The sequence below is a fragment of the Takifugu rubripes genome, chromosome 6 (assembly GCF_901000725.2).
Source record: "Takifugu rubripes chromosome 6, fTakRub1.2, whole genome shotgun sequence".
NCBI classification, from domain to species: Eukaryota; Metazoa; Chordata; class Actinopteri; order Tetraodontiformes; family Tetraodontidae; genus Takifugu; species Takifugu rubripes.
Window position 1 is genome coordinate 3,433,160 of NC_042290.1, and position 13,756 is coordinate 3,446,915.

Here is a 13,756-nt window from a genome sequence, read left to right on the forward strand (position 1 = left end):
CACCTGCTGGAAGCATTTAAAAGAGAATAAACGAGCTTAATGGAACAAATGTTCTCAAATCTGAATCATCAGGCTTAAATGTTTTCTACTCCTGCGTCACGCTCAACAACCATCATCATCTTCAGCACGAAAAAATCATACTGCCCTAAAAACTGAGCTCTAATTAAATGAATGTTGATGTGTTGATGTGTGCAATGCTTGTTTGGTTTTTCTCACACGAGAGCCAAACCTGTCAGAGCAAAGCTTTAAAAAAAGCCCCGATCATCACACTTCCATTAATAGTTTTTAAGGTTCGCATATCAGCAAGCAAAGAGGTGCCGGTTTAGCCTTGGGTCATGTAATTTGTTCTTTATTAAGCAGGCAGAGATCCCCAGCTCCACTTGAAACATGGAAATCGCTCTAATTGGCGGCGCGAGCTCTCAGCGCGATTGCAGTCATACATCAGCGGCGTCTCTGCCTCAAATTCTGCAACTGATGGAGAGCATGAATGATTAATGAAACCTACTTTTCTGTCATGTTCCATAAAACCAGACTCGGTGTTTCCCGCCCCGGCTTTTGTTCTCACGTCTTCTCTCTGCCTCTCTCTCTCCAGGGTGAAGAAGATTTCAGCGAGCGATAATGATGGGAAGCAGGGCTGGTTCTCTGTGTCTGTGCCCCCCAAGGCTGGCACCAAGATGCACGTGGCAAATCTGTCCTCCAACACAGGCTACCAGTTCAGCATCCTGTCGCAGAATAAGATGGGCACGGGACCTTTTAGCGTGATCGTCACCGCTCGGACCTTGGGTCAGTCCTCGCGCTTCAGAGATTGCTTCTCTTAACTCTTTTAGTTGTCTGAACAGAACCTTCACAACTTGGATGTAAATGTTAGAAGGCTGAGACAGATAAAATGCCTGTGGTGTGAAAAATGAGTGCAACTTTTGCTCGGTGGATAAAAACCGAGGGTTGGCTCCGCAGAAGAAGGGGTTCATTATAACTGGGAGAGTATAAAAAGGCTTAAAAACAACATGCTGGTGGCTAATTTGCTTCTATGAATGTCACTTTTCTGGTTAGAGTTTCTGACACCAAGTGCTGTCTCTCCTCATCGAGACCAATGCCGGCGCTCAAAAAAATAGAAATTGCCCAATTAGGCAGAAAATAATCTTCGCTGAGGACCATTTATTATTCAAAGGCACTTTGAATAATAGCCCAGTTCTCCTGTATGATCTGCATGTGTGGAAAGTGTAGGAGTCCTCCCGACCAGGCACATCATTGATAAAAGAAATGCTAATTACCAAATTTAGACTTAATCTCGTTCCTCATTTACGGTGCCCAAGTATTGAACCTGCTGTGAAATTGGCAAACTGTTGCATATACTATGCCATCAGCTGAGCCATCAACCGATGGAGATGAACTAAGATTGGATTTGTGTGCTTTGTATTTGAATGGTTTAAAACAACTTTAAGTTAATTAATTCTTGTTACAAATGATATAGTGAATGCTAACCGCTATGTTGAATTCATTGAATGTCATTTATTTAGACGCTATGTTTATATGAGGCCCTTTACCTTCACTACTGTGAATGGGTCTTTCTTGCGTTGTCAAAAGAACATTTCTATCCAATTTCCACACTGCTTATTTTTGTTCTCTTTAGCTGGACGGACATTACACTTATTTTTGTTTAGCCTTCTGCAAAGCTTGCCTGCAGGAAAGGATTTGTTCTTCACTGTGATTACAAGTCTGTCACATTGTGTGGAAAATCTTACAAGGTTAATGGTTTTTCCCCCCCACCCTGCTGTAAATAGTTTATCCTTCCCAGCAGCAAGTAGACATCTTCAAGACGTCCAGCTCACAAAGCGCCTTTGAAGATGAAACCTGCTGCTGGAATCTTTTTCCAAGGCTTGTCGGAAGAATCAGGGCAGCAGGGCTTTTTGGTTCTAACTAGATCCTCTCTTCAGATAACTCCAAAAGAAACGTCTCATAATGACATTTTTAAAATTTAACGTTCAAGCTGAGACTTTATTGTTGGACTCCACTGTTGGAGTAAACATCATCAAGTTGCTAATCAAACTTGCATGTTGCAGATTTGGAACCCCAGAGCTACTCCAACCAATCACTCTCAAAAGATTGGACGTCTGCGAGCTGATTTTTTCAACCCCACGTCTGACTGTCTGGAGGTCTTTTTCTTATTCCCTCTGCTTCAGGATCTCCACTGAGGAGAGGCAGACTGAAGCCCCCGGCGTCTCTATCAGCTAATCAGAGCTCGGCAGGCATTATTCTGCAGTGGTCGCTTCCCGAAGTGCAGAACCCTCAGGTTACCGCCTTTGTTCTCCAGTCCCGCACCGAACAAGGGGAGTGGTTCAATCTGGACGAGAACATCGGCGCCAACAGGAGTGAGATAGTGGTTCCAGGTCTGCACAAGGTACAGAGCCATGCACAATGCCCCCTCTGAGACTAATCAGTCCACGCACACAACACTGTGGAGATTTTTATCTAGGCTAGCTTTCACTCCCCGGGTCTCTCAATGATGCACGCCTACCTCGCAGCCGCCACTTTCCCGTCATCTTTCAATCCGCACTCTGTGCCCTGGCTTTGCGTCTTCCTCCGCACATTGTTTTTGTTTTTACTATCCAGGCCTTCACAGATTCAAATGAACTTCATTAGCATTGCAAGCAGAGGCCCGTGTTGACAAAGTGTGGTTTCATCCTCTGTCCTCTCTGCTGTGTGTGTGTGTGTGTGTCTCAGGACCGCGCATACGAGCTGCGGCTGCTCTCTCGTTGTGGGGAGTTGCTGAGCGAGCCCAGTCCATCAGTCAATGTCTCCACCATTGGTAGGTGTCTGAGAACAACCTTAACCCCTCACCCCACCCTTCCCATCCTCCTCCAGCAGTCTCCTTTTCCAAACCCTATTCCCATTCTTCATTTTCCAGTTCCAACACTGGAGCCAAATTAGAGCGATGCCTCGGGGAATTCTGCCCATTACAAGCTCAAGTGATAGAAAATGGCTTCACTAATAACTTTAAAGAGTTAGCAACAGAACTTTTATTGGTCTTTTCTGATTCTAATGTGCAAGTGTGAAATGAATTTTTCATTAGATTAGAAATACAGAGATATCAAAGGAGTGGATCTGGTATCCCAGTGGTATCACCAGGGTTACGATGCTGTTCAATCATCTGCTTATAATATCAGTCTGGAGAAATTTACGGTTTGCTGATAGTCATCATCAGTGATTACATCCATTTCACAGTTATACTAGGCCAACCTCATGGTTCCAGATCTTTGTGTGATATGCAGAGATTATTAACAGCCTAAAATAAAGCAAAATAACTTTTAAAGTTGTTTCCACTACTTCCGCCTAGTAAGTTCTGCTGACTTAAAAAAAAAAACTGTTCCAATGATGTCACAGGGATGGACAGCTACCCGGTCTCGTCCCAGCTGCTGGAGAACGTCCCAGAGCCATTGATGGCCGGTGTCCTGGGCGGGGTTGGCTTCATGGGCCTGGCCCTGGCTCTGCTGCTGGGGAGCGCCTGCGTCGTCAGCCGCAAGATGGGCCGACGCTGCAAACGGGAGGAAGACGGTAACCCCCTCCTCGCTCTAGAGAATCAGCAGACACTCACTTTGATGAACTGCATCATGAATATAACAATTTATTCAATAAAATATTGAAGGCACTTTTACTCCATTATATAAATCATACTACCCCCCTGCATGGTTCTGCTGCTCCTCTGTTCTCCCGCTCATCCATTCAGTTGTTAAAGTTATTGATGTCATTTACATTACTCGCTAATTAGGGTAATAGGGTAATTTCTCATTAGTGGTTGATAAATGGAAGTGTAATTAACTTTTTGGACAAGCCTGTGCATCCCTTGCCCTTTAATGGACTCCTATTGGGGGGGGGGGGATTGTTCTTGCTTCCTCTCAGTGTGGTTGTATCCTAATGAGTCAAATGCCATCTCGTCCCTCTTCCTTCCCTCCAGAACCCCCCCCTGCCATCTATAAACGCTCCCCATCGATGTGAGTACCCCTTTTTCATTCCTTAATTCCTCCCATTGCCCTTTTCCTTCTGCAAACTTAAATGCCCCGAAAATGCCAGCACCTCAGCCGTCTTCTTCATCAAAACCGATTGACCCTCTCTCCGCTGCTATTCTGGTCTGTCTGACTAAAGTGTCTTTCCTCCCTTCCTCTCACACAAACTGTTATTCTCACTCTTTTCTGTTTTTTTTTTGTTTCGTATTCACCCGCCTCTTCCTCTTTTACCCCGTCTGTCACAGAAAGACTTCAGGCAGCGGCAGTCCAGACAGTGTGTTAAAGAAAAGCCTCCTGCCACCCAGCAGCCTCTGCCCCACCACTTCCTCTAGCACCTCCTCCCCGTCCTCCTCGCAGGCAGACTGCTCCTCCTTAGGCAGTGAGAGCCATCACTGGATGAAGCACCTCTCCACCAGCAAGAGTTGTCTCAGCAAGGCGACCTCATACCCCGTTTCTTCTTCAATCGAGCTGATCTCTCGGGGCTCAGATGGACGCTTTCTGATCCCGCCGTATAAAAATGACACACCGGGTCCTCGGAGCAAAAAACATTGCGACCAGCTCGAGGGAGGTCGAAGGTCTGTGTCGCTACGGTCGGAGAGGTTGGAGAAAAAAGAGCCCCCCTTTGTGCTTTCTGTTGAACTCCCACCTTGCGATCTGACCGAGGCGCTTCCCTCTAGCCAGTTTTGTAGCACGGCTCAGCACCTGCCCCCCCGTGAACCGTTCGGTACGGAGTCAAACGCAGGCGATGACCGCTTCCCTGACCTCAGCAGTGTGTGTTCAAACGGCAGTTTGGCCACATTTCCAGCTAAAGATAGAAAACACACTCTTACTTTTCCAGTTCTCCCACATATCAGGCGCGGCCTCGGGCAGCCAGCTACGAACGCCAGCGCGCTGGTTCTGCAAATGGAGCACGAGCGTGAGAAAGGGAATCTCAATCACTGCCTGAAACTGGCTCAGGAGAGGGAGGAGCTGGAGAAGGAGCTAAAGAGGTACACTTTGGAAAGAAGCTCTACTACGCAGCAGCATTTAGGTGGAGAAAGACAGGGGAGACGGGATTCTGAGAACCTGTGGGAATATAGGAGCAGGACCCTTCCTCACAGATACCCCCAGGGCAACAAGCAGCGCTCTGCCCTATCGTCAAGCAATTTTTCAACACCTTCCTTAGGCTGGGAAGCTCCTGCATCGAACTTAAGCTGTGCAAATATGTCTCTGAGTCCTGCTATGTCTTCTGACACAGAGCGGCAGCTTCACTGCGGGGAGGGAGGTGGGAAATCCATAGACAGATGGACTCTCCCATATCAGCCCTCAAAGAAACACAAAAAGGAAGTGGCGGGACCAAAGGGCTGTGACGGGTCACCAGAGAGCAGTCCCAGTCATTGTAGCATTTCAACTTTGTCTTTCCATAGCAACAGATATACTGAAAGATCGAATTCAGCTCTCAGTGCAGTTGCTCACGCTTCAGGAGTGAAAGAGCTTTTTCCAAGTGCTTCTGATGAAAAGGTCAGTGTGGAAATGAGTGTGGATGAGCCACAGTTGGAGGAAAGTATAGTAATACCTTCCAGGTTAATGCTGCACCACAGGATCGCCTCTCATCTGCAGCATGGCCATTCACCAGCTAGTGGAAGCTGGTTTGAAGACCAGGGTGATCCTATTTTTGGAGGTTCTTCTATCAGATCTACTCCTCCGGACCCTCGGCTTGAACTTTCAAGAGTCCGAAGTTCTAAAATCTGGGAGTCTGCGCTTCTAAGTCGTAGCCTGGACATGAGGACACAAAAGGAGGAGCAGTTCCTTACTCCCGATGCTTGGATATACTCTCTTAGCCAAGAGAACTGCTCTGCTCTATCTCCCGACCGCACATCTTCTTTGTTCCTGGAAAAACGGGTGCTACCTTCCAGGACAGTCCTCAAATCTCCCAACAATTGTCCCTCTACTTCCCAACCTCCGCAGGAGAGTTCAGATAGACTATCTTTGAAGAATAACACGTTTCTAAACTCAGGGTGTAAAATAAATGAATGTGGCCACCAGGAGGTGGTTGCAGAGACGCAAGGTTCCTCAGAGGTGCTGAAGGACCCTCCCGCGTGTGTCCACGACGACAAACACCCCGACGCACTCGAGATAGAGGCGGGAAGCTACGAGGGAGTTCCACAGTCTGGCAGCTACAGCAGCTACGCCAGCAGCGGTCGGGGCAGTATGGGACCGGCCAACGGGCTGCTGTCCGTTTGTCACCTTCCCCCGAGCCTCACCATCTTCCCGGAGACTGTGGAGGGGAGCCAGAGGAGGACCCATGATGACGCTCCCCACAGGTATTTATGAAGACAAAAAAACCAAAACAATCAGGGGACTTTATTGATTTTTTCTAGTTTTATTATTTATAAAAAATCAGGTTCATCTCTGATTGCTTTTTGTTGAATTTCCACACGTGAAATCCAGTTACTTACTTTCACAAGCCAAGTCCTTCCATTGAAAACCCTCTAGTCCTTCAAGCACAGTCTGATGTACTGTGTTCTGTGCTCCATCATTCCGAGAGAATATACCCCCATAAATAGCAGAACTCTTCGTCTGCATTGAAATGCCGACTGTGCTAAGCCATGTTCTGTGACCTCTGCAGGAGAAAGGCCTCGGTTGATGAAAATTATGAGTGGGATGCCGCTGATTTCTGCTCGCAGCCTGGAGACTACGAGGGTGAGAATTTCTCTGCGCATCATTTCTGTGAAGGCTGCATTCGGTGCACAAATGGAACTGATTATGCCGCATTCAAACTGTACGGATTGTTATTTACACCCATTTGTTGTTTAAAACTCGTCTAAGGCTCCCATGAGGCTCCCATCTTCATGTATGTTTTGTGCAACCTTTCCCTTGATTTTTTTTTTTTTTTTGTAAGATACGAAGAAACACACTTTTAACAAGCTCGGAAAGCATCAATTGTCGGGTGAGAGTTGGAGGGAAATTGCAACTTTCACCAGCTGTGTAATCAAAAGCAGTGTGCAAGTGGGTCGAGACAGCTGGTTAGAAAACAATCCGTAATGGTTTGAAACCGACCGTCGTGTTTGCTGACTCTAATTGTCCTTATTTTCCCTAACTAGACTCCCTGTGTCACACATGTCTGCTCTGTAATGAAATTAGAGGCCGACTACACAATTATGAGATCATATACTCGGATTATGATTAATAACAGGGCTGACTGTCGGATCCAGATGGTAGGGCGGTGAAAAAACCTTTTCCAGAGGAGTCTGTTGTCGGATGAAACGAAAAAAATGGAGGTGTTTGGTCACAGTCAGGCTTTATCCAAAACATTTCTGTGCTACAAGACAGTGAGGTGAATAATCAGGAAGGAGGGTGAACTCCAAACTCTTCCTGAAGGCTCGTAGCACAGCTGGATGCTGCAACAGCACACGCAGCTTGAGAGTTGAGAAAATGGCTAAATTAGCACAACATGTCCCCATTTTAAACCGACTCGACTCATGTTGAAATGTTGGAAACTCCCAAAGTACCAAATCTGCAACGAGCTGATTTGAAATGAGACGCAAGGTCGGTGAAACACCAGCTGCTATGAAGACAGTTGAGGCCACAGGTGGCTGCAGAGTGCAACGCCACGGAAGCGCTAGCAAATTTTCTTCAAATGTAATGGTGTCAACTACAAGTTGACATCATGTGGAGGCGTTTTTTTCCTAAATTCCAAACCTGAGGAAGATGTCCCAGATACAGTCGAGTGTTCGCCAAAACACATCTCAACACACTTCAGCAAACCAGAGGAATTCTATAGGAGCCTCATTGGAGGTATTTTCCTGAACAAGTGAAGGGTAAATGAAGGGTAAAAAACACACGTTTGTTTGTACCCGCAGGAGAGCTCCCTTCTTCCGATCTACTGAAGCCTTCACAGCGCAGACGCCTTCCCAGCATGCAGCACTCCACAAACACGCTGAGAAACTGCACTCGCCTGCCATCGCACGCGGGGCACCCCGGCAGCTGCTCTGCTGGACCAGAACCAGAGGCTGTGCTGTTCTGACCGCACCGGGCTCACAGGTTTCAGGTGTCAGTTCTCGCTGCTGCTCTCTAACAGCTGAAGGATCAGAAAGAGAAAATCTGCTCACCCTGCTGTCTGTCATGCTCTTGACTTTTCATTCTGAGGCGCTCTGCCAAGCCCAGATGGCCTTTGGAGAAGCAGAGCTGCTAAACTAACATAATGTACGGTTATTTCCCTTTCCTGATATATTTGAAAGGTTAAATCCCTTAATGGCTGCACCCACTTAGCACCTACTTACCTGTTATCGCGCAGTTGTTCAGATTGGGAGTAAAAGGCAGCGCGGATGTTGTCACTGGTTGAGTAATTAAACCTTTCAGACGCTGAACGCGTTCCGTAAAACAATTGTTTGAAGTAAAGGCTAATGTCTGCATAGTTTCTACGCGTTATCTGTATTTTATTTCAAGGTGACGTTATGATTTGCCTGTGAAGTAGGCAATTTACATCTTTTCCTTCCGCTTCCTTAAAATTGTGGGGAGCAAAAGACGACATATCGCTTTCAAATGAGCGCGAGCGGAGCGATATTTACCGATTTCATTCTAATAGATGCACAATTTTTGGAGACATGTGTGATGCGCGTGCGTTCCAGCCCAACAGCAAATGACACGCATGAGATCACACTGCAGCTTCAGCACGTGTTTGGAAATGAACTCATCTCATACTCTACACTCCCTCATGCAATCATTCGTATATTACATATATAATTATATTTCTTATCAGTGTAGTTACTTTATCACCTAACATGTTATTATAAACAATGGCGGAAGGAAAAAAAGGCCGAAGAATCTACATCCTGGACCTAATTATGACTGGCAGAGGGAACACGCTCTGTGTAAATCCTCCATTATAAATATATTGGTGCCCTGCATTTAGTAGCTTCGTTTACTATTTGACCATTGGACAGAAAGATGTTTTTTTTTTCCTGCATAATCCTGGCAATAATAAAACCAAAAATGAAAACATACTCAGAAACTGTATCCCTCAGAATGCAGCCATAAAGCGTCGCCACAGAAACCTGTTGACAGAGACAACAAAGCCAGGTGATAAACTTGTTATACTGCTACCTTTTTCAGTAATTGTGTGTACTTAGGTGGATTAGCTTTTAAACGAGCTCTCTTTTATTACGGTCATTAAATGCTCAGTGAATTATTTCCAAATGTCAGAAAGCAACTCCCCAAAGCTTAAAGCAAGTCAACATGAATTGAAATGTCAAATCAAAATGTAAGTGGGCTCCAACAGGGTCTTTTAGCTCAGCGCTGCTTTAGCATAACGAGTGAGCGTTTCTGGTGACGTGACCACCGCAACATGCAGGTCGTGTTAAATGTCTAAGGAATCGTCACTCACAGAACAAATTAATCAGGTTCTCTGGCTGTTTCATTTTCTCTTCTCATGATTCAGATTTAATTAGTAGGAACGACCATAAATTGAAGAATTCCACATTTGGAAAGTGTGACTGACGCACTGACGTCTGAAATCCACCTTTTGCGCACTTAAGTCAGCACTGAGAGCAAATTAGAAATGCTAATATGATTGTTTAAATGCGTCTTGACCGAATTTATTTGAACAGAGCATTTATACAATTGTTCAGCCTGTTTAAAGATTCCATTTGCTATTCTTGATTAATACTCTTAACTTTGTCTCGATTATTCCCTGTAGATATTCTTATTTGATTTGGGTTTGTGGTTGTAGCCGAATTGTTCTTTTGAGACGGAGTTTTCAGGAACTGACATGCAAATCCAGATGAAATAATCTCATGGGTCTGATACCTTGGCTGTCCTGCTCCAGGCGCCCTTCAAAGCCACGTTTTACCGTCGATTCTTCCGCATCTCCTGTTTTGATTCCATTATTCACTACAAGAGTGTTTTGTTTTGCAAAGAATGAGGAGACCCATCAAACCTTAAGGCTGAGGATAAAGGGATTATTATCGTCTGCCAAGTGGAAAATTAGTGTAATTATCAGCAATGCTGCCATAGAAAATATTGCAGTTGCTGAATAATTCAAGGATTGAAAGTTAAATTGGAGTTTTTAAATGTGCAGATCCAGCCTCACTCTGAAAACACAAATTCTCAAAAATGTCAGCAGAGTTAATTACACTTTGAGAAAGAAACAACAGCGTCGGAGAGAGAACAAGTTCTTTCCCAAGTCTTTTTTCAGTTTATTGAGTTCATTTAGGAGAAGGTAAAAATTACCTGTTGTTTTGACCTTGAACTTGTTTGTGTAGATATTTGATAAAAGGTGGTTTTTAAGCTGTTTAATGACCTTTTTGGATGTCCTGGGATGCCCTTTCCTCTCCAAGCATGTCAGAACCTAGTATTTTATATTTGTAGACAATACTCAGACCTTTAAGGGAAGAGTATTTTCCCTTATTAAACAGGCAGTATTTACCAACAAAACCTAAACCTAAAAAAGATTTTTTAAACGACTATAGATCATGTATACAAGGTGTAGCTCAGGCTGTTGGGGTCTCCACTGAACGGAGGGTTCTCAGCTCAAGCACTGAGCAGGCAAAAACTTAGAGGTGTTCCGATATCAGAGGAAGGTGCCAGGACACCTTCACAGTGCTACTGGAAGGCTCACATAGGGCCTTGTGATCAGTTGGCAGCTCATTGGTATGCAGCAAGGATATCCCCCCCCCCCTCCTTGTGAGCCTGATGGAGGAAAAAAAGAAGATAATATAGGCATAAGTGACCCATTTATTTCTGTAAATGGGCTGTGATTGGTACCAAGAAATGTGAGTGAAGCCTATTCGAAGGAAGGAGAAGCTGAAAAGAAAGAGAAAATAATGTCCAACTGTTGCCGTGCTCCGTAGGCGTCTCAACACCAGTAGGAACATTTGCAGACTCCATTCTAATGCCAAACCAGCTGCAGCCCCCACTGGCATCAAGCTGACGCCACAGTCGTGTCAGGACCATTATGAGCACATTCTTGGTTCTCTCCATATATTTGAAGGGTTGATTGGAGATGGAAATGTTGATTTTTAAACACTAAGCTTTTCCTGGGAGAGAAGCTGCCAGTGATTCACTTTGGATTTCATAGCTCTTCTCTGTGGCGTCTCTGTAGAGCAGCGACGATGGTCATATATGTGATCCGTGCATGTTTTAGCTAGTGACAGTTCCCAGACACTAACACAGTAATCATCTCACAAATACTGAGTGACCTTTTCAACACCTCGCCGGCTGCCGCATCGCGCTGCTGTTTATTTGCTACGAACATCTCAGAACGGATCTGTTTTACAAGTCAGAGGTCTTTTTGTTCATCATTTACAGCTTTTACAATGTTGTATGAACAGGATAAATATGTGTATGAATGTGTATTTGGCTGAAAGGGAAACAGACCTAAACAAATTGCCGTATCTTTCACAGATTTTTTTTTTTTAGCGTGTTGCAGGTGTAGTTACCAACTGTAGTTTAATCAGATTTACTGACAAAGAACTTCACTTAACTATGTGATTTTTATTTTGTAAATTCCATAAATTTGTCACAACCTATTGATTTTCTGCCAATTGTTCAATGTGTGTACTATTCATGTGATATTTTATACATATATACTGTATGAGATCTCTAAAATGCAAAACATATTATAAAGAAATAGTTTCTATCATCAATCACTGAGTAACACTGTCTGAACAGCATTGTTCTTTAAGTTTTGTGGAATCTTTTTGTTTCTTTTTGTAAATGAATCATAAACCCTTCTTTTTCTTTACAGTTCTCACCCTTGTAGTTAAGGTTGTAATAATGTCGGAGTATGAAGGGAAAAAGAAACTGTTGTTTTATTTGAGGAATGTATTTTTTAAATATGAGCTTACTCTTGAAGGTTTTTTAATGCCACTTTTCTATTGAATGCCTGTAGTTGTGTTTTGTTTTATGCACTTGTGCATGATGTAAGTCATAAAAAATGGAGGATTGTGTGTTAAAAAGATGAAAAGCAGTTTACATTTTACACTGTTTACACTGTTGGCGCAAAAATGTTCACTTGGTCACAATCAGGCTTCAGCTTTCAACATTGGAAATCCTCATTTTGCCCATTTTCGTATTTTTAATAGAAAACCAAAAGTCCATGAATCCATGTTTTCAAATAAAAATCAAATGTACAGTGGGATTCGCTTTGGTTTGACCTACCAAACGTGGTTTTTCTGGATGTCTCCGTGTGTAGTTTGTCCGATGTTTCCGTGCACCGGTTCAGGCTGGTGATCTGTAGTTATAGAAAACACACAAAAAAGTGCAAAAGTCAGATAAATAAGATGTTTCAAAGCCAGCAGGTCTAGATTACAGAGGCTGAATGTGAATTAGCCTGTAGCACTAGCATGGTTTAACAATGGGAACCGTGAGTTTGGCTGGTTTCATCCTCCTCCACTCTCGGCTGTTGAATGATATTGCGAAGCCTCAACCAGCTTGCAAGTCTTGGTCACACTTCAAATGAAGGTCTGGCTGCTTGATTTCCTTTCACACAACAGCACTCGAGCACTTATCAGAACATTTGACTAAAAATATGCAGAAATGACACGTTTGAGCATTAACCTTTTCAATGGTTGGATAAAAACTTTGGAGGAGCAGAAGTCTTTTTAGTTACCTTTTGCTACACCATCATCATGTCGTTGTCATCATCATCATCATCATCATCAAGGCAACTTATCCCAACAAAACACAGACTAACAACAGCGGAGATTTGGCTCTTTGTGTCTCAGATGACATTAATGTTTATGAATTTTGAAAGGATTGAGCAGCTGGTGGTAGATCTGGGTCAGACTGGTCCAGTTTGGTTTAACTTAAGGAAACTCAATCACAGACAAGCCCAAAGGATGGATGATATTGACCATTTCCCATTATTTATTTTGCTGACCCGTTGCCACATTGTTTTAAACAATTACCGGAAGGTTTGACCTGGGCTCGGACCCCGGAGAGGTCAGCTAAACCCAAAATAACGATTAAAAAACACCAAGATGTATAACTTCTCCACCTCATACAGGTCTACTGGTTTAAAAAAACAATATTATTAAATTATGATTATTTAAAATGCAATTTAAATAATGATTTATATAACTTGGGGGTGGGGGTGGCATGTGGGGGGACAAGGAGCAGATAATTTTTTTCACGAGTAAAAAGAGTAAAAGCAACATAAATTCACTGGAGACTCTGGAGGTTTTCTCCAGACGAGCAGCTTCCATGCTTTAATTAAAACTTTTACTTATATTCTCATATTGCACTCGACCAAAAATACAACTGTACGACGTGTCACTCAGTGGCGTTCAGTCGGAATTGTTAAAAATGAGACAAATCCAGAAAGGCTTCCAAAGTTTAATGTTGCTTGTTAGCAGGAAGACTTTGAAAGAATGTGGAAACAGTTTCTTTTCAGACAGTTGTGGTTAATCACTCTGCAGCTGTGTCAAAATAAGACCCTGTCCTGATTGAAAAACTATAAAAATATAGTTCCATTTTATATGTAATTAATCAAGCAAACAAAATTGAGGAGTGTATTGAGTTTTAAAAAAAATACATAATAGGAGAGCTAAGGTGGCTAAAATGGACACAGAAGAATGACCTATCTGATTAAAATTACAAAAAAAAAAAAAAAAATCCAAATAAAACTTCAACATCACTACCGCAGTCGTGTAGACCCCAAAGACCTGAGGTGGGTCAGGAGAGGTGGATGTGGGAGGAAGGAGATGTTCTGTAGTTTATGCACCATAAATCCACCTCTGTGCACTTTGTACAATCCTGCATCCCGATTCAGGGTG

At 43.6% G+C, this 13,756-nt stretch overlaps 1 protein-coding gene across 1 annotated transcript in view; it reads left to right on the plus strand.

The window, feature by feature from the left end:
- igsf9a (immunoglobulin superfamily, member 9a) overlaps positions 1–12,120 on the plus strand; it is a 36,547-nt gene extending 24,427 nt beyond the window's left edge. The window contains exons 14-21 of the mRNA XM_011604494.2: positions 593–783; positions 2,181–2,398; positions 2,722–2,806; positions 3,382–3,552; positions 3,953–3,989; positions 4,247–6,304; positions 6,610–6,683; positions 7,844–12,120. Of these exons, the coding sequence (XP_011602796.2) occupies positions 593–783; positions 2,181–2,398; positions 2,722–2,806; positions 3,382–3,552; positions 3,953–3,989; positions 4,247–6,304; positions 6,610–6,683; positions 7,844–8,007 (2,998 nt within the window). The 3' untranslated portion in view covers positions 8,008–12,120. The remainder of the gene's footprint in view (positions 1–592; positions 784–2,180; positions 2,399–2,721; positions 2,807–3,381; positions 3,553–3,952; positions 3,990–4,246; positions 6,305–6,609; positions 6,684–7,843) is intronic.
- The last annotated feature ends 1,636 nt before the right edge of the window (positions 12,121–13,756 follow it).